Raw genomic sequence first — 22876 nt, forward strand, 5'->3', positions numbered from 1 at the left:
ACTCCCCACCGGTCAGACAGAGAGACAGACTCCCCACCGGTCAGACAGAGAGACAGACTCCCCACCGGTCAGACAGAGAGACAGACTCACCACCGGTCAGACAGAGAGACAGACTCCCCACCGGTCAGACAGAGAGACAGACTCCCCACCGGTCAGACAGAGAGACAGACTCCCCACCGGACAGACAGAGAGACAGACTCCCCACCGGTCAGACAGAGAGACAGACTCCCCACCGGTCAGACAGAGAGACAGACTCACCAGTTAGACAGAGAGACAGACTCCCCACCGGTCAGACAGAGAGACAGACTCCCCACCGGTCAGACAGAGAGACAGACTCCCCACCAGTCAGACAGAGAGACAGACTCCCCACCGGTCAGACAGAGAGACAGACTCCCCACCGGTCAGACAGAGAGACAGACTCCCCACCGGTCAGACAGAGAGACAGACTCACCAGTTAGACAGAGAGACAGACTCCCCACCGGTCAGACAGAGAGACAGACTCCCCACCGGTCAGACAGAGAGACAGACTCCCCACCGGTCAGACAGAGAGACAGACTCACCACCGGTCAGACAGAGAGACAGACTCCCCACCGGTCAGACAGAGAGACAGACTCCCCACCGGTCAGACAGAGAGACAGACTCCCCACCGGTCAGACAGAGAGACAGACTCCCCACCGGTCAGACAGAGAGACAGACTCCCCACCGGTCAGACAGAGAGACAGACTCCCCACCGGTCAGACAGAGAGACAGACTCCCCACCGGTCAGACAGAGAGACAGACTCACCACCGGTCAGACAGAGAGACAGACTCCCCACCGGTCAGACAGAGAGACAGACTCCCCACCGGTCAGACAGAGAGACAGACTCCCCACCGGTCAGACAGAGAGACAGACTCCCCACCGGTCAGACAGAGAGACAGACTCCCCACCGGTCAGACAGAGAGACAGACTCCCCACCGGTCAGACAGAGAGACAGACTCCCCACCGGTCAGACAGAGAGACAGACTCCCCACCGGTCAGTCAGAGAGACAGACTCCCCACCGGTCAGACAGAGAGACAGACTCCCCACCGGTCAGACAGAGAGACAGACTCCCCAGTCAGACAGAGAGACAGACAGAGAGACAGACTCCCCACCGGTCAGACAGAGAGACAGACTCCCCACCGGTCAGACAGAGAGACAGACTCCCCACCGGTCAGACAGAGAGACAGACTCCCCACCGGTCAGACAGAGAGACAGACAGAGACTCACCGGTCAGACAGAGAGACAGACTCCCCACCGGTCAGACAGAGAGACAGACTCCCCACCGGTCAGACAGAGAGACAGACTCCCCACCGGTCAGTCAGACAGAGAGACAGACTCACCACCGGTCAGACAGAGAGACAGACTCCCCACCGGTCAGACAGAGAGACAGACAGACTCCCCACCGGTCAGTCAGACAGAGAGACAGACTCCCCACCGGTCAGTCAGAGAGACAGACTCCCCACCGGTCAGTCAGACAGAGAGACAGACTCCCCACCGGTCAGACAGAGAGACAGACTCCCCACCGGTCAGACAGAGAGACAGACTCCCCACCAGTCAGACAGACAGACAGACTCCCCACCGGTCAGACAGAGAGACAGACTCCCCACCGGTCAGACAGAGAGACAGACTCCCCACCGGTCAGACAGAGAGACAGACTCCCCACCGGTCAGACAGAGAGACAGACTCCCCACCGGTCAGACAGAGAGACAGACTCCCCACCGGTCAGACAGAGAGACAGACTCCCCACCGGTCAGACAGAGAGACAGACTCCCCACCGGTCAGACAGAGAGACAGACTCACCAGTCAGTCAGACAGAGAGACAGACTCCCCACCGGTCAGACAGAGAGACAGACTCCCCACCGGTCAGAGAGACAGACTCACCACCGGTCAGACAGACAGACAGACTCCCCACCGGTCAGACAGAGAGACAGACTCCCCACCGGTCAGACAGAGAGACAGACTCCCCACCGGTCAGACAGAGAGACAGACTCCCCACCGGTCAGACAGAGAGACAGACTCCCCACCGGTCAGACAGAGAGACAGACTCCCCACCGGTCAGACAGAGAGACAGACTCCCCACCGGTCAGACAGAGAGACAGACTCCCCACCGGTCAGACAGAGAGACAGACTCCCCACCGGTCAGACAGAGAGACAGACTCCCCACCGGTCAGACAGAGAGACAGACTCCCCACCGGTCAGACAGAGAGACAGACTCCCCACCGGTCAGACAGAGAGACAGACTCCCCACCGGTCAGAGAGAGACAGACTCCCCACCGGTCAGACAGAGAGACAGACTCCCCACCGGTCAGACAGAGAGACAGACTCCCCACCGGTCAGACAGAGAGACAGACTCCCCACCGGTCAGACAGAGAGACAGACTCCCCACCGGTCAGACAGAGAGACAGACTCCCCACCGGTCAGACAGTGAGACAGACTCCCCACCGGTCAGACAGAGAGACAGACTCCCCACCGGTCAGTCAGACAGAGAGACAGACTCCCCACCGGTCAGACAGAGAGACAGACTCCCCACCGGTCAGACAGAGAGACAGACTCCCCACCGGTCAGACAGAGAGACAGACTCCCCACCGGTCAGACAGAGAGACAGACTCCCCACCGGTCAGTCAGACAGAGAGACAGACTCCCCACCGGTCAGACAGAGAGACAGACAGAGACTCACCGGTCAGACAGAGAGACAGACTCACCAGTCAGACAGAGAGACAGACTCCCCACCGGTCAGACAGAGAGACAGACTCCCCACCGGTCAGACAGAGAGACAGACTCCCCACCGGTCAGACAGAGAGACAGACTCCCCACCGGTCAGACAGAGAGACAGACTCCCCACCGGTCAGACAGAGAGACAGACTCTCCACCGGTCAGACAGAGAGACAGACTCCCCACCGGTCAGACAGAGAGACAGACTCCCCACCGGTCAGACAGAGAGACAGACTCCCCACCGGTCAGACAGAGAGACAGACTCCCCACCGGTCAGACAGAGAGACAGACTCCCCACCGGTCAGACAGAGAGACAGACTCCCCACCAGTCAGACAGAGAGACAGACTCCCCACCAGTCAGACAGAGAGACAGACTCCCCACCGGTCAGACAGAGAGACAGACAGAGACTCACCGGTCAGACAGAGAGACAGACTCCCCACCGGTCAGACAGAGAGACAGACAGAGACTCACCGGTCAGACAGAGAGACAGACTCCCCACCGGTCAGACAGAGAGACAGACTCCCCACCGGTCAGACAGAGAGACAGACTCCCCACCAGTCAGACAGAGAGACAGACTCCCCACCGGTCAGACAGAGAGACAGACTCCCCACCGGTCAGACAGAGAGACAGACTCCCCACCGGTCAGACAGAGAGACAGACTCCCCACCGGTCAGACAGAGAGACAGACTCCCCACCGGTCAGACAGAGAGACAGACAGACTCCCCACCGGTCAGACAGAGAGACAGACAGACTCCCCACCGGTCAGACAGAGAGACAGACTCCCCACCGGTCAGACAGAGAGACAGACTCCCCACCGGTCAGACAGAGAGACAGACTCCCCACCGGTCAGACAGAGAGACAGACTCCCCACCGGTCAGACAGAGAGACAGACTCCCCACCGGTCAGACAGAGAGACAGACTCCCCACCGGTCAGTCAGAGAGACAGACTCCCCACCGGTCAGTCAGAGAGACAGACTCACCACCGGTCAGACAGAGAGACAGACTCCCCACCGGTCAGACAGAGAGACAGACTCCCCACCGGTCAGACAGAGAGACAGACTCCCCACCGGTCAGACAGAGAGACAGACTCCCCACCGGTCAGACAGAGAGACAGACTCCTCACCGGTCAGACAGAGAGACAGACTCCCCACCGGTCAGACAGAGAGACAGAGACTCACCGGTCAGACAGAGAGACAGACAGAGACTCACCGGTCTAGCAGTGTTTTCTGTAGCGTCCGGCACGCCACCAGAGTTCCACCCAAGAACATGTGACACACCATGACGTCACGGCAACACTCCATGAAGGTAACCACGGCAGCGGGGTGGAAGGTTCCGTTCCGCGAGATGAGACAGAGGCGGCGGAGTCGAGAACAGCATGACAACGCCTCCCAGAATGCACCGTTACACACCAGGTAGGGCTGCTCCAACCTACCCACACACACATTATATACAGTCCCAGTCAAAAGTTGGCACACCTACTCATTCCAGGGTTTTTCTTTATTTTTACTATTTTCTCATTGACGAATAATAGTGAAGACATCAATAACACGTATGGAATCATGTAGTAACCAAAAGTGTTAAACAAATCAAAAATATATTTTATATTTGAGATTCCTCAAATTAGCCGCCCTTTGTCTTGATAACTTTGCACACTCTTGGCATTCTCTCAACCAGCTTCATGGGGTAGTCACCTGGAATGCATTTCAGCATTTCAGTTAACAGTTGCCTTATTAAAAAGTTAATGTGGAATTTATTTCCTTCTTCATGCGTTTGAGTCAATCAGTTGTTTTGTGACAAGGTAGGGGTGGTATACAGAAGAAGTCCATATTAATGGCAAGAACAGCTCAAATAAGCAAAGAGAAACGACAGTCCATCATTACTTTAAGACATGAAGGTCCGTCAATCCGGAAAATTTCAAGAACTTTAAAAGTTTCTTTAAGTGCAGTTGTAAAAACCATCAAGCACTATGATTAAACTGGCTCTCATGAGGACCGCCACAGGAAAGGAAGACCAGGAGTTACCCATGCTGCAGAGGATAAGTTCATTAGAGCTTCAGAAATTGCCAAAATAAATACTTCAGAGTTGAAATAACATCTTTTTATTTATTTATTTTTGTTACCCCTTTTTCTAGTGAAATCCATTGGTAGTTACAGTCTTGTCTCATCTCTGCAACTCCCGTGCGGACTCGGGAGAGGCGAAGGTCGAGAGCCGTGCGTCCCCACGAAACACAACCCAACCAAGCCGCACTGCTTCTTGACACAATGCCCGCTTAACCCGGAAGCCAGCCGCACCAATGTCCCGGAGGAAACACCTGGCGACCGTGTCAGCGCACATGTGCCCGGCCCGCCACAGGAGTTGCTAGTACGCGATGGAACAACGGCCAAACCCTCCCCCAACCCAGACGACGCTAGGCCAATTGTGTGCTGCCCCATGGGTCTCCCGGTCGGGGCCGGCTGCAACACAGCTAGCACTGAGATGCCTTAGACCCCTGCGCCACTCGGGAGGCCTCACATCTCAACATCAACTGTTCAGAGGAGACTGTGTGAATCAGGCCTTCTGACACTCCTGGATCTGGCGGGTTCCTCCCACTCTTCTCTGCAGATCCTCTCCAGCTCTGTCAGCTTGGAATAGAGCAGTTTGTGTATATATAATAGTATATATTGTGTATAATGTGTGTTAATGTGGATTTATAATGTATATATTGTGTATAATGTGAGCAGGGCAGTTTGTATATATATATAATGTTTATAATGTGTATATATATAATGTTTATAATGTGTATATATATAATGCATATAGATTCCAAGAACACAGGATGAGATGTTACTATCCGTTGTGCAAGCACTTCCAAGAGTTAATAAACAGTGAACGTGGTGAAATTTGGGGAGCGCATCGTCAGTAGTGTACCTTTGGTTCCTAGGGTGTTTCGGCCTTTCACACTATACACCCTCCCCAAAGGCGGCCAGCGACAGGGTGATCAATCCTACGCTTGCGTCCCATTCCCAATTAGACATAGGAGTTGCCTTGTTGTTGATAGCCAACATCCCATGGGACTATGCATGGCAGGGGCGTCCTCCTCCCTGAGTCAAGCATTGTTGACCGCATACCTCCTGGCCCTCTCACTTCGGGGCCCAGCTGGGGTCTTTCCTCTTCATCCAGAGCCACTGACTGCTGCCTTCTGCCGCCTCTGATACAGCTTTGATTGCCGAACGCTGGCTCTGGCCCTTAATTCCCAGGTCTCTAAGCAGTCTGGTTGTAGATGTTGCCACAAAACCTCTGCAGCCCACCTCCACTGGTCGGACTTCTGTGTTCCAGCCATGATGCCGTGCTTCGGCAGCTAGATCAGCATAGCGCAGATGTTTTCGCTCATAAGCCTCATCTACTGAGTTTTCCCAGGGTACTGTGAGCTCAATGATGAAGACCTTATTGAGTGAACGGGACCAGAGCACCATGTCAGGTCTTAGGGTGGTGGTTGCGATCTCCGGAGGAAACACAAGTTGCCGGCCAATGTCAGCTAGCATTTTCCAGTCGCGGGCCAAGCGCAGCTGGTCTCGCTCTAATGGTGTAGAGCCGCTCTTCGGTGGTTTAACCCCTTCGCGGACAAAGTTTGTCCGTAAGGAGTGTGATGCTGCTGTGGGTGGTAGGGAGTTGGTGGCAGCTCGCTTGTCCTCCAGGGCGGACGCAAGGTTTTTAAGGACTTGGTTGTGACGCCAAGTGTAGCGTCCTTGGGTGAGGCTTGTTTTACACCCTGTGAGAATGTGCCTGAGGTTGGCTGGCATGGAACAGAGGGCACAGTCCGGATCTTCACCATACCATTGGTGAAGATTAACTGGTGTTGGAAGGACGTCATATGTTGCTCTGATTGAAAAGCTCAACCGCCTCGCTTCCATGGCCCACAGATCCTTCCAGCTGATCTTCCTCTTCTCCACACTGTCCCATTGAGTCCACTGTCCCTGTTTGGCAAGAGAGACTGCCTTGGCCCTCCTTGCAGCCTCCTCCTGATGGCGTACTTCCTGCACTACCATCTTCCGCCGCTCTGGTGCAGTGGCCTTACTCCAAGCAGCACGGCTAGTTAGCCCAAGGCCTCCTCTTCCTTGCTGAACATGACCCACAATGTCAGCATGTCTGAGGGCTGCTGTTGCCTCCTGGACTGCTTTTCCTGGCCTCCATTTGCGCCCAGTTGCCAAGGTCGGCGCGTTATTGCTCACCACTGGGTCTCGAGATTCATTCAGTGTCATCTGGAGCCTGGTTTTTGCACACTTGAATTCCTCTGTTAGACTGGTGAGGGGCAACTTGAGGACACCATCTCCATAGAGGCCTATGGTGGTAAGGCATCGTGGAACTCCGAGCCACTTCTTTAAGTAGCCTGTGACTCCTCTTTCCATCTTCTCCACTGTTGAGATTGGAACCTCATACAGTGCTAAGGGCCACAACACCCGGGGTAGGAGACCAAACTGCAGACACCAGGCCTTTAACTTTCCAGGTAGCTGGGTGTTGTCGATGGACTGTAGGCTACTACTGATGTCTTTGCGCAGCTGTTGCACCTGGTCTTTGTCCTTCAGGCTTGCATCATACCACCTTCCAAGGCTTTTTACCGGCTGCTCAGACACTGTTGGGATTTGGTCATCTCCGATGAAGAATTTCAGGTCAGAGAGTACTCCCTTCACAATCGAGATGCTGCGTGACTTGGATGGTTTAATCTTCATACGGGCCCAGCTGATGTTCTCCTCGAGTTTTCTGAGCAGTCTCCTGGTGCATGGGACAGTGGTGGTCAATGTTGTAATGTCGTCCATGTAGGCTCTGAGTGGAGGGAGGCGGAAACCAGAGTCGACTCGCTGTCCACCAGCAACCCATTTTGAGGATCTGATGATAACCTCCATTGCCATTGTGAATGCCAACGGAGAAATGGTACATCCCGCCATTATACCTACATTCAGGCACTGCCATGAGGTGGTGAACTCTGAGGTGGTGAAGCAGAACTGCAGATCCTGGAAGTACGACTTCACCAGGTTTGTGATGGTGTCCGGTATGTGGAAAAATCTGAAGGCAGACCACAGGAGTTCATGGGGCACAGAGCCAAATGCATTGGCGAGGTCGAGGAAGACTACATGGAGGTCCCTTTTCTCCACCTTGGCCATTTGGATCTGGTGCCAGATCATGCTGGAATGTTCCAAGCAGCCAGAGAACCCTGATATTCCTGCCTTCTGTACAGATGTATCGACGTACGCGTTCCTTTGCAGGTACTCGGCCATCCTCTGGGCAATGACCCTAAAGAAGATTTTACCCTCAACATTCAATAAGGAGATTGGGCGGAATTGGCTGATGTTCACTGCATCCTTCTCCTTAGGGATCAGGACCCCCGCCTGCCCTACGCCACACTTTGGGTATTATCTTCTTCTGCCAAGCTGTTCTCATAAGCCTCCAGAGGAACCTCAGGACGTCTGGTGCGTTCTTATACACTTTGTACGGGACTCCATTTGGCCCCGGGGCTGATGCTGTTCTTGCCCGTCGAACTGTGTTTTCCACCTCTTTCCATGTCGGAGGGCTGATCTCAATATGATGTTCCGGGGGTTCAATGGGTGGGATATCTGATGGGATGGCCAGATGTTCATGTCGCTTTGAGTCAACGTTTGTTGTTCTCAGGTGCTCCTCTAGGTCTTTCTTTGTTGTTTTTAGAGCTCCACTTTTTTCCTTTGTGAAGAGACTTTTAAGGAACTTGAAAGGATCTTTGTAGAATCGAGTTCTAGTTTGTTCTTTCTTCCTTCTGCGTTTCCGTAGGTTCTCTGCTCTACGGAGGGATGCCAACCGGGTTTTGATGTCAGCCTGAAGTGCCTCTATGCCCTCCTTTTCCACTTCCGAGGCCTTCTTCCACTGTTTCTTAAGCTGCCGCCTTTCTTGAACGAGGCGCTTGATTTCTTGTTGCCTCCTGGAAACTGGTGGGGTTGGAACCTTTCTCCCGCCTTTTGCCTCTTCCACTCCAAATCTTTCTGTCCCGTACTCATAGATGATGTCCCCCATCCTCTCCAACTTCTTCTCCACTGTGCCTCGAAGTCTCTCGAGGGTCAAAGTAAGGTCAGTATTCACTGTTTCCCACAACTTCTTGTCACTGGCGCCAGGCCACTTCACATACGGTCTGTGCCCTGGTAGTCTCCTCTCGACTGCAGGTCTGGGAGGCTGGGTGAGTTCCACTCCTGCTGTTGGTTCCACTTCAGTTGCTACTTCGGTGCTTGAGTTTATGTCCTCCATGACAGTGGTATAATGTGTATATATATAATGTGTATATATATATATATATATAATGTATATAATGTGTATATATATATATATATATAATGTTTATAATGTGTATATATATAATGTATATAATGTGTATATATATATATAATGTATATAATGTGTATATATATATATAATGTATATAATGTGTATATATATATAATGTATATAATGTGTATATATATAATGTTTATAATGTGTATATATATAATGTTTATAATGTGTATATATATATAATGTTTATAATGTGTATATATATATATATAATGTTTATAATGTGTATATATATAATGTTTATAATGTGTATATATATAATGTTTATAATGTGTATATATATAATGTGTATATATATAATGTATATAATGTGTATATAATGTGTATATATATAATGTATATAATGTGTATATATAATTTATATAATGTGTATATATAATGTTTATAATGTGTATATATATATATAATGTATATAATGTGTATATATATATATAATGTATATAATGTGTGTATATATAATGTTTATAATGTGTATATATATAATGTATATAATGTGTATATATATATAATGTATATAATGTGTATATATATAATGTTTATAATGTGTATATATATATATAATGTATATAATGTGTATATATATAATGTTTATAATGTGTATATATATATATATAATGTTTATAATGTGTATATATATAATGTATATAATGTGTATATATATATAATGTTTATAATGTGTATATATATAATGTTTATAATGTGTATATATATAATGTTTATAATGTGTATATATATAATGTTTATAATGTGTATATATATAATGTTTATAATGTGTATATATATAATGTTTATAATGTGTATATATAATGTATATAATGTTTATAATGTGTATATATAATGTATATAATGTGTATCTATATAATGTTTATAATGTGTATATATATAATGTTTATAATGTGTATATATATATAATGTTTATAATGTGTATATATAATGTATATAATGTGTATATAATGTGTATATATATATAATGTATATAATGTGTATATATAATTTATATAATGTGTATATATATAATGTTTATAATGTGTGTATATATATATAATGTTTATAATGTGTATATATAATGTATATAATGTGTATATATATATAAAGTTTATAGTGTGTATATAATGTATATAATGTATATATATATAAAATGTGTATATATAATGTATATAATGTGTATTATCTATATAATGTTTACAATGTACATAATGTTTGTAATGTTTACAATGTATATAATCCACGTAATGTTTATAATTGTATAATGTATATAATGTATGTAATGTGTATAATGTATATAATGTTTACAATGTATATAATTTATATAATGTGTACAATGTATATAATGTTTACAATGTGTATAATGTATATAATGTTTAAAATGTGTATAATGTATAAAGTAATATATATATAATGTGTATAATGTATATAAATGTGTATAACATATATAAATGTGTATATAATGTGTATAATGTATATATATATACACATATATATATATATATATGTATAATGTATATATAATGTGTATAATGTATATATATAATGCATATAATGTGTATCATGTATATAACGCATGTATATATAAAGTATTTAATGTATAAAATGTGTATAATTTATACATGTACACTACTGTTCAAAGGTTTAGGGTCACTTAGCACTTAGTCCTTTACAACATGAACCATGTCTACACTGCATTTCTGATCAATTTGATGTCATTTTAAATGGACAAAAAAATGTGCTTTTCTGTAGCTGCCAGTTGAGGACTTGTGAGGCGTCCGTTTCTCAAACGAGACTCTAATGGACTTGATCTCTTGCTCAGTTGTGCACCGGGGCCTCCCACTCCTCTTTAATGTGTATAATGTGTATAGCAATTTGTGGCTAACTTGACCTGACCAGGCAGTTAACCCACTGTTCCCAGGCTGTCATTGAAAATAAGAATTTGTTCTTAACTGACTTGCCTGGTTAAATAAAGGTAAAAAAAATAAAATAATAATAATAAAAAATATATATATATAATGTATATAATGTATAATGTAAATATATGTGTATATATAATGTGTATATGTGTATAATGCGTGTATAATAGTATATATAATGTACATAATAGTATATATAATGTATAATGTAAATGTAAATATATAATGTATATATATATATAATGTGTATAATAGTATATATAATAGTATATATCATGTATTTAATGTGTAGAAGTTTGTGGCTAATAAAGAACAGCAGTAAAGAACAGAAAGGCCTGTTGATGTATAATATATATAATGTATTAGAATATAATGTAAATATAATGTATAATATATATAATGTATTAGTATATTATGTATTAGAATATAATGTAAATATAATGTATAATATATATAATGTATTAGTATATAATGTAAATATAATGTATAATATATATAATGTATTAGTATATAATGTAAATATAATGTATAATATATATAACGTATTAGTATATAATGTAAATATAATGTATAATATATATAATGTATTAGTATATTATGTATTAGAATATAATGTAAATATAATGTATAATATATATAATGTATTAGTATATAATGTATTAGTATATAATGTAAATATAATGTATTAGTATATAATGTATATATAATGTATAATATATATAATGTATTAGAATATAATGTAAATATAATGTATAATATATATAATGTATTAGTATATAATGTATTAGAATATAATGTAAATATAATGTATAATATATGTAAATATAATGTATTAATATATAATGTAAATATAATATATATAATATATAATGTAAATATAATGTATTAATATATCATGTAAATATAATGTATTAATATATCATGTAAATATAATGTATTAATATATAATGTAAATATAATGTATTAGTATATAATGTAAATATAATGTATAATATATATAAAATAGTATATATAATGTGTATAATGTATAAGTATATAATGTAAATATAATGTATAATGTATATAATAGCATATATAATGTATATAATGACTATGTATATATAATTAATATAATAGTATATATAATGTATATAATGTGTATATACTGTGTATATATAGTGTATATAATGTATAGAACAGTTTGTAGCTAGTAAAGAACAGAAAGGCCTGTTGATGTGTGTGTATATGTATATATATATATAATGAATATTATAATATTGTAGTAATATAATATTATAATACTTGTGTGCAGTTCCTCAGTGTGTATGTAGTCTCACCGTAGCTGTGTGAGCTGGGTGCAGTTCCTCAGTGTGTCCAGCAGGGCGGCGCTGTAGTTCCAGGTCTTTAAGGACCCCAGGTTGGCCAGAGATAATGCCTGTAGGTCCCGGCAGTGCTCAGCCACCTGCACCAGCCCAGTCCCCTTCAGGACCCCCGGCAGTCCCGCCAGCGTCAGCCTCCGCAGCCCCCGCAGCCCCCGGAGAGCTGCAACGTGCGTGTCTCCCACCCCGCCAGCGTTCACACACGTCCTCTGATCCACACACACCCTGGCACAGGGCTCAAGACGAGGCAGGGCGGAGATGAAGCCCGGTCCTGTTATCTCCAGAACCTCCAAACAGGGGCAACCGGCCAGCAGGGTACCCAGCCCAGAGGTGCCCTCCCTGGGGAGAGAGTCCCCGGAGCCTGGCCTGTAGGTCTGGAGCCCCACGCGGGACGGCTTCCTCAGTCCCAACAGCAGAGAGGAGGGGGAGGGGGAAGGGGACGGTGTGTGTGAACCGTCCGACAGGGCGCACGCGGGCAGCGCCAGAGACCGGAGGTGTGTGAGTTTGGACAGGCTGGTACACAGGTGTGTGTTGGCCTCCAGCCCAGGTGTGTGTGCGTTGTCATGGTGATAGTGTGTGTGTAACAGGTTGAGGTGTGACAGATTGGGACAGCAAATAACCATCCGGCTCATCGCCTCGGCAACAAGCTCCTCCTCTCCCGCACTCTACTGCACTCTGGATAATTGGAGGTGTGGCCTATACCACTAAGATTCAGGCTGACCAACCGCGTCGAGTCACTCACTCCAGTGCCAGTCAGCGATTGGATGACAGTTTGTCGTAACGTGGGGCAACGGGAGAAGTTCAGGTGCTTGGGAGCGTTGCTAAGAAGGACCCGTCCTAGCGACGTGGCGTCCAACCAGGAGCGAGGCAACTGCAGGGCTTCCAGGTCGCCATGCTGAACGAGGCTATGGGCCAATGAGGACGCAGCAGGCCAGTGGGCGGGGTTCGGACCAGGAACTGAAACCAGGAAGGAGCGGAGACGCTCCGGAACACGAACACTGAACACAGCGAGGTAGAGGAGGAGGAGAGTCTGGTTCACCTACACACATTATAAACACACACACACAGACACATTATAAACACACACACAGACACACACACACATTATAAACACAAACACACAGACACACACACACATTATAAACACACACACACACATTATAAACACACACACAGACACACACACACATTATAAACACACACACACAGACACACACACACATTATAAACACACACACACACATTATAAACACACACACACACATTATAAACACACACACACACACATTATAAACACACACACACACAGACAGAAATTATAAACACACACATACACAAACACACACACACACACACACATTATAAACACACACATTATAAACACACACATTATAAACACACACACACAGACATAAATTATAAACACACAGACATAAATTATAAACACACACACAGAAATTATAAACACACACACAGAAATTATAAACACACATAAACACACATTATAAACACACATAAACACACACAGACACACACACACATTATAAACACACACAGACACACACACACATTATAAACACACAGACACACACACACATTATAAACACACACACACATTATAAACACAGACACACATTATAAACACACACACACATTATAAACACACACACACAGACACACACACACATTATAAACACACACACAGACAGAAATTATAAACACACACATTATAAACACACACACAGACACATTATAAACACACACACACAGACACACACACACACACACAAACATTATAAACACACACACACATTATAAACACACACACACATTATAAACACACAAACACACACACACATTATAAACACACACACACATTATAAACACACACACACACACACACACACATTATAAACACACACACACATTATAAACACACACACACATAAACACACACACACATTATAAACACACACACACATTATAAACACACACACACATTATAAACACACACACAGACAGAAATTATAAACACACACACACACACACACAATATAAACACACACACACAGACACACACACACACATTATAAAGACACACACAGACACACACACACACACACATTATAAACACACACACAGACACACACACACATTATAAACACACACAAACACACACATTATAAACACACACACGCACATTATAAACACACACACGCACATTATAAACACACACACATTATAAACACACACACACACACATTATAAACACACACACACACACATTATAAACACACACATTATAAACACACACACACACACACACGATAAACACACACACATTATAAACACACACAAACACATTATAAACACACACAAACACATTATAAACACACACACACACATTATAAACACACACACACACACATTATAAACACACACACACATTATAAACACACACAGACACACACACACATTATAAACACACACACACACACACATTATAAACACACACACACACACACATTATAAACACACACATTATAAACACACACACACACACACATTATAAACACACACATTATAAACACACACACACATTATAAACACACACAAACACATTATAAACACACACACACACACACACACACACACACACACATTATAAACACACACACACACACACATTATAAACACACACAGACACACACACACATTATAAACACACACACACACACATTATAAACACACACACACATTATAAACACACACAAACACATTATAAACACCCTGACCTTACCTCTCCAGGTGCCAGACAGGCAGTAAACTCCTCCAGCTGTTGGTAGTGAGGAACACTGCTCTGACCCATCATCAACTGGCAACACATACTGGTACCCTCCCTACACACACACACACAAACACACACACACATTATAAAACACACACACTATAAACACACATTATAAACACACACACACTATAAACACACATTATAAACACACACATTATAAACACACATTATAAATACACATTATAAACACACACACACACACTATAAACACACACACACACACACACACACACTATAAACACACATTATAAACACACATTATAAACACACACACTATAAACACACATTATAAACACACATTATAAACACACACACTATAAACACACATTATAAACACACACATTATAAACACACATTATAAACACAGTCAGCTCAGACAGGTTTCAGTTGAAAGGTGCCACCTGGTGACGTCAGGTATGTCCAGCTGCAGCTGCAGACTGTAGAGGCTGGAGCAGCAGGGAACGACCCCGTAACTGGGCGTCAGGACCGTCTGTCTCAGCTCCGACAGCCGAGACAGCGAATCACGGGCCTCCCCACTCAGCTGGGCGGAATCGAAGCCAGGCGATACGTCAAAAGCGAGAGATCGGAGGAGGGGGAGGGATGAGAGGAGGCGGGACAGACGCAGGGAGGTGACGCGACAACCTGATAGGTCCAGACGCACCAGGGAGCGACAGCGAATCAGGCGGTCGATGGTAGAACCCGACAGCCAATAACAGCCACTAAGGCTGAGGGACTGCACGTGATTGGATAGATGCTTCAGCACCTGGCGAATAGCGCCGTCATCTGCCTGAAGAGGGAAGTCAGAGAATTAAGATAAAATAATTTGTTGCGGTGTGTGTGTGTGTGTGTATTATTCAGACAGTGTGACCGTGGTCAGCAGTGTCTTGTCATAGCAGAGCGTGTGTGTGTGTGTGTGTGTGTGTGTGTGTTCTTCAGACAGTGTGACCGTGGTCAGCAGTGTCTTGTCATAGCAGAGCGTGTGTGTGTGTGTGTGTGTTACCGTGTATTCTTCAGACAGTGTGACCGTGGTCAGCAGTGTCTTGTCATAGCAGAGCGTGTGTAGCTTGCGGCAGGTCCGGGAAACGTTATTCACGAGGTCAGAGGTCGAGACATAGCGCAGGATACTTAACAAGATCTCATCGGAGAAGTCTGACATCCCGATCGACCCCGACACCACCCCTATCCCATCCTCTACACACACAGCCTGGGGAAGAAAAAACAAAGAAAGAGAGAGAGAGAGAGAGAGAGAGAGAGAGAGAGAGAGACACAGAGAGAGAAAGAGAGCGAGAGAAACAATGAGAGACAGACGGAATGAGAGAGAGAGAGAAAGAGAGAGAGACAGAGAGAGAGAAAGAATGAGAGACAGAATGAGAGAGACAGAAAGAGAGAGAGAGTGGAGAGAGGAGAGAGAGACAGAGAGAGTGGAGGGAGAAACAGAGAGAGAGAGACAGAGAGAGAGAGAGACAGAGAGAGAGAGAGAGAGAGAGAGAGAGAGAGAGAGGAGGGAGAAACAGAGAGAGAGACAGAGAGAGAGAGAGAGAGAGAGAGAGAGAGGAGAGAGAGAGAGAGAGAGAGAGAGAGAGGAGAGAGAGAGTGGAGAGAGAGAGTGGAGGGAGAGACAGAGAGAGACAGAGAGAGTGGAGGGAGAGAGAGAGAGAGACAGAGAGAGAGAAACAGAGAGAGAGAGAGGGAGAGACAGAGAGAGAGACAGAAAGAGAGAGAGAGTGGAGAGAGAGAGAGTGGAGAGAGAGAGTGGAGAGAGAGAGTGGAGAGAGAGAGAGTGGAGAGAGAGAGTGGAGAGAGAGAGACAGAGAGAGAGAGACAGAGAGAGAGAGACAGAAGAGAGAGACAGAAGAGAGAGAAAGAATGAGACAGAAAGAGAGAGAGAGAGACGAGAGAGAGAGAGAGACAGAGAGAGACAGAGAGAGACAGAGAGAGAGAGAGAGAATGAGAGAGAGAGAAAGAATGAGAGAGAGAGAGTGGAGAGACAGAGAGAGACAGAGAGAGAGAAAGAATAAGAGAGAGAGAGAGAGAGTGGAGGGAGAGAGACAGAGACAGAGAGATAGCATTACAGTTCTACCTAGTATTCACTGACAGACTTGATGAGCTGTTTTGACTGGTTCCCTCTACCCTCTGAGGATATGTAGAATTTAAATCACTGATAGGAGTTCGATCTAGCAACCTTTCGGTTACTGGCCAAACGCTCCAACCACTAGACTACCTACCTCCTCTACACTCTAACCACTAGTCTACCTACCTCCTCTACACTCTAACCACTAGTCTACCTGCCTCCTCTAACCACTAGACTACCTACCTCCTCTAAACTCTAACCCCTCCTGTCTCAGCCTCCAGTATTTATGCTGCAGTAGTTTATGTGTCGGGGGGCTAGGGTTAGTTTGTTATATCTGGAGTACTTCTCCTGTCGTATTCGGTGTCCTGTGTGAATCTAAGTGTGCGTTCTCTAATTCTCTCCTTCTCTCTTTCTTTCTCTCTCTCGGAGGACCTGAGCCCTAGGACCATGCCCCAGGACTACCTGACTTGATGACTCCTTGCTGTCCCCAGTCCACCTGGCCGTGCTGCTGCTCCAGTTTCAAATGTTCTGCCATATTATTATTCGACCATGCTGGTCATTTATGAACATTTGAACATCTTGGCCATGTTCTGTTATAATCTCCATCCGGCACAGCCAGAGGAGGACTGGCCACCCCACATAGCCTGGTTCCTCTCTAGGTTTCTTCCTAGGTTTTGGCCTTTCTAGGGAGTTTTTCCTAGCCACCGTGCTTCTACACCTGCATTGCTTGCTGTTTGGGGTTTTAGGCTGGGTTTCTGTACAGCACTTTGAGATATCAGCTGATGTACGAAATTTGATTTGATTCAACATGACAATGTTCCTCCGTGAACAAAGCGAGGTCCAAACAGAAACGGTTTCTCGATATCGAATAGATAGAAGAACTTAGAAAAGCCCTGACCTCAACCTCAACGCACCTTTGGAATTGGAACACCGACTGAGAGCCTGATCAATGGAAGAAAGTCCCAGCAGCAATGTTCCAACATCTAGTGGAAAGCCTTCCCAGAAGAGTGGAGGCTGTTATAGCAGCAATGTTCCAGCATCTAGTGGAAAGCCTTCCCAGAAGAGTGGAGGCTGTTATAGCAGCAATGTTCCAACATCTAGTGGAAAGCCTTCCCAGAAGAGTGGAGGCTGTTATAGCAGCAATGTTCCAGCATCTAGTGGAAAGCCTTCCCAGAAGAGTGGAGGCTGTTATAGCAGCAATGTTCCAACATCTAGTGGAAAGCCTTCCCAGAAGAGTGGAGGCTTTTATAGCAGCAATGTTCCTACATCTAGTGGAAAGCCTTCCCAGAAGAGTGGAGGCTGTTATAGCAGCAATGTTCCTACATCTAGTGGAAAGCCTTCCCAGAAGAGTGGAGGCTGTTATAGCAGCAATGTTCCAACATCTAGTGGAAAGCCTTCCCAGAAGAGTGGAGGCTGTTATAGCAGCAATGTTCCTACATCTAGTGGAAAGCCTTCCTAGAAGAGTGGAGGCTGTTATAGCAGCAATGTTCCAACATCTAGTGGAAAGCCTTCCCAGAAGAGTGGAGGCTTTTATAGCAGCAATGTTCCTACATCTAGTGGAAAGCCTTCCCAGAAGAGTGGAGGCTTTTATAGCAGCAATGTTCCAACATCTAGTGGAAAGCCTTCCCAGAAGAGTGGAGGCTGTTATAGCAGCAATGTTCCAACATCTAGTGGAAAGCCTTCCCAGAAGAGTGGAGGCTGTTATAGCAGCAATGTTCCAGCATCTAGTGGAAAGCCTTCCCAGAAGAGTGGAGGCTGTTATAGCAGCAATGTTCCAACATCTAGTGGAAAGCCTTCCCAGAAGAGTGGAGGCTGTTATAGCAGCAATGTTCCAGCATCTAGTGGAAAGCCTTCCCAGAAGAGTGGAGGCTGTTATAGCAGCAATGTTCCAACATCTAGTGGAAAGCCTTCCCAGAAGAGTGGAGGCTTTTATAGCAGCAATGTTCCTACATCTAGTGGAAAGCCTTCCCAGAAGAGTGGAGGCTGTTATAGCAGCAATGTTCCTACATCTAGTGGAAAGCCTTCCCAGAAGAGTGGAGGCTGTTATAGCAGCAATGTTCCAACATCTAGTGGAAAGCCTTCCCAGAAGAGTGGAGGCTGTTATAGCAGCAATGTTCCTACATCTAGTGGAAAGCCTTCCTAGAAGAGTGGAGGCTGTTATAGCAGCAATGTTCCAACATCTAGTGGAAAGCCTTCCCAGAAGAGTGGAGGCTTTTATAGCAGCAATGTTCCTACATCTAGTGGAAAGCCTTCCCAGAAGAGTGGAGGCTTTTATAGCAGCAATGTTCCTACATCTAGTGGAAAGCCTTCCCAGAAGAGTGGAGGCTGTTATAGCACCAATGTTCCAACATCTAGCGGAAAGCCTTCCCAGAAGAGTGGAGGCTGTTATAGCAGCAATGTTCCTACATCTAGTGGAAAGCCTTCCCAGAGGAGTGGAGGCTGTTATAGCAGCAATGTTCCTACATCTAGTGGAAAGCCTTCCCAGAAGAGTGGAGACTGTTATAGCAGCAATGTTCCTACATCTAGTGGAAAGCCTTCCCAGAGGAGTGGAGGCTGTTATAGCAGCAATGTTCCAACATCTAGTGGAAAGCCTTCCCAGAAGAGTGGAGGCTGTTATAGCAGCAATGTTCCTACATCTAGTGGAAAGCCTTCCCAGAAGAGAGGAGGCTGTTATAGCAAAGGGGGACCAACTCCATATTAATGCCCATCGATGAGAAGGTGTCCACATACTTTTAGTCATGTAATATACCTACCAGATCAGATCTCTATTAAGGAACATTTTCATGTGTGCATTCGTTTCAGACTGTAACTAACTTATACATTAAACATGAATTGCGTATTACCAGCCTGATTAAGCCGAATAGCCAGTTACCGGCTATCAAAAGCACACTTTCACCCAAATATCATACTCACGCAATGCCTTTATTTCCATTTGACAACCGATAAAAATGAAATAAAATCAGACATTGAGTTCGCTGACAAGACAGATAGAGTAGATAGCTAACAAGCTAACACCGGTAGACAGCTAACAGCTAACGAGCTAGTTTTACTAACGTTACGCTGGTTTATTCTAACCAACCTGTACAATTTGATTGTCCATATCTTCATCCAATACTCTTCCGTTAACAGACGAAGTCATAGTTTTTTTTGTGTGTGTGTTTTTAATCAGTGCATGTCTACCAGCAGAGAACTAGCTTCATGTGACAGGAACGACCGGAAGTAAAACGCTGCGTTTCACCGGAACATTGAGGACGGAACATCTTCCGGAAGTCGCACCTACAAAGTCTTCCCCAGAGAGGGTTGTCTTCCCTATAAAAAAACGAATGTAATTTCACTCCAAAATGGTTCATACTAGCTAATAAAATAAATGACTTAAATTCTCCTTTAGGGCCTCAATTGGCAATTATTGTTAATGTTTTCATTATGGGAAACAAGTTCCTATTTAAGAGGAAAAATCATATCTTGTCTGTCTTGCTCATTAGAGATGGAAAGGTGTGACATCTGTGAATCTATTATGTAGCCATTATGGGGTCTGTGACAGAATGGGGATCGCCAGTGACGCCCCGTCAGTGTGGTGTCAGGAAAATAACCTCACACTCAACGTCAACAAAACTAAGGAGATGATTGTGGACTTCAGGAAACAGCAGAGGGAACACCCCCCTATCCACATCGATGGAACAGTAGTGGAGAGAGTAGCAAGTTTTAAGTTCCTCGGCATACACATCACAGACAAACTGAATTGGTCCACTCACACAGACAGCATCGTGAAGAAGGCGCAGCAGCGCCTCTTCAACCTCAGGAGGCTGAAGAAATTTGGTTTGTCACCAAAAGCACTCACAAACTTCTACAGATGCACAATCGAGAGCATCCTGGCGGGCTGTATCACCGCCTGGTACGACAACTGCTCCGCCCTCAACCGTAAGGCTCTCCAGAGGGTAGTGAGGTCTGCACAACGCATCACCGGGGGCAAACTACCTGCCCTCCAGGACACCTACAGCACCCGATGTTACAGGAAGGCCATAAAGATCATCAAGGACGTCAACCACCGAGCCACTGCCTGTTCACCCCGCTATCATCCAGAAGGCGAGGTCAGTACAGGTGCATCAAAGCTGGGACCGAGAGACTGAAAAACAGCTTCTATCTCAAGGCCATCAGACTGTTAAACAGCAACCACTAACATTGAGTGGCTGCTGCCAACACACTGACTCAACTCCAGCCACTTTAATAATGGGAATTGATGGGAAATGATGTAAATATATCACTAGCCACTTTAAACAATGCTACCTAATATGTTTACATACCCTACATTATTCATCTCATATGCATACGTATATACTGTACTCTATATCATCGACTGCATCCTTATGTAATACATGTATCACTAGCCACTTTATGCCACTTTGTTTACATACTCATGTATATACTGTACTCGATACCATCTACTGTATCTTGCCTATGCTGCTCTGTACCATCACTCATTCATATATCCTTATGTACATATTCTTTATCCCCTTACACTGTGTATAAGACAGTAGTTTAGGAATTGTTAGTTAGATTACTTGGTCATTACTGCATTGTCAGAACTAGAAGCACAAGCATTTCGCTACACTCGCATTAACATCTGCTAACCATGTGTATGTGACAAATAAGATTTGATTTGATTCAGGGCAGGTCCCTGTTTTGAGCCCCACGTGTGGGTTTTTTGTGTGTGTGGGGGGGGGGCTTGCCTGTTTTGCATGTTATTTTGTCAATACGTGTCCCATAGTTGTATGTACAATGTAAAATATATATAATTGAGTTAAAGCCGCATACAAACATGGTCTCTGTTTTCTAGAGTAAGGCAGCTCCAAATCGCAGGTTTTTTCTGTGGTGTTGGGGTGAGCCAGCAAAAAAATAGGAGCATTGCGCTGTAATTGGCTCAGTGTTCTGTCACTCAGCCAAGGCGCCGGGTCATTGGCCACAGATAAAATTACGTTACATCTACAGTAGCTTTGATTGTGAAAGTATGACATCAGTCCAATCTTAGCTAGCAGTTATTTAGTCGACAATCTACTGGCAAATCCTTGTCATAAGATAAATGAGAACTTTAAAGATAAATCGTATCGGTGCTCATCAACATTACACAAGTTGGAAATGGCAAAATTCAACAAGGAGTGATTTGGAAGCAATCAGTAGCTAACTGCAAACATTAGCCTGCTATTCAAGTCTAAGTGTCTCTTTTCCTATAATAAAATTAGACATTCAACATTGGCCATGCTTTCAATGAATTGAATGTATTTTTTTAATTAACAGTCAGTTAAGAAAATTCTTATTTACAATGACGGCCAACCCGACGCCAATGGAGCGCCACCCTATGGGACTCCCAATCTTGGTCTGATGTGATGCAGTCTGGATGATTTGTGCCACGTTCAAGACTGTTAGCTTCAAACTGCAAAATCGGACTTTAGTGAGTTCAAGACGCCTGGGAAAACACTCTGAACTTTCATCCGAAAAAGTATCGTCTGCTGCAGAAGTGTAATATACAGGGAGATCTGTACACTGGAGCATAGTATGTTGTGTAGGAAGCGGTTAGTAGCCCATGTGCCTCACCCTAATAATTTGGCCTATTGTTCTGACTTTGTTCTTTACT

At 44.6% G+C, this 22876-nt stretch overlaps 1 protein-coding gene across 1 annotated transcript in view; it reads right to left on the reverse strand.

Annotated features, from left to right (window-relative positions):
* The window catches only part of LOC135530841 (F-box/LRR-repeat protein 18-like), a 29566-nt gene extending 9116 nt beyond the window's left edge, over positions 1 to 20450 (reverse strand). Inside the window, 7 exon segments of the mRNA XM_064959019.1 lie at positions 3943 to 4161; positions 12284 to 12983; positions 12986 to 13364; positions 15126 to 15225; positions 15578 to 15963; positions 16177 to 16380; positions 20327 to 20450. Coding sequence (XP_064815091.1) covers positions 3943 to 4161; positions 12284 to 12983; positions 12986 to 13364; positions 15126 to 15225; positions 15578 to 15963; positions 16177 to 16380; positions 20327 to 20386 — 2048 coding nt within the window. The 5' untranslated portion in view covers positions 20387 to 20450.
* Positions 20451 to 22876: the final 2426 nt, after the last annotated feature.

The sequence above is a fragment of the Oncorhynchus masou genome, chromosome 5, assembly GCF_036934945.1.
Source record: "Oncorhynchus masou masou isolate Uvic2021 chromosome 5, UVic_Omas_1.1, whole genome shotgun sequence".
In the NCBI taxonomy this organism is placed as follows: domain Eukaryota; kingdom Metazoa; phylum Chordata; class Actinopteri; order Salmoniformes; family Salmonidae; genus Oncorhynchus; species Oncorhynchus masou.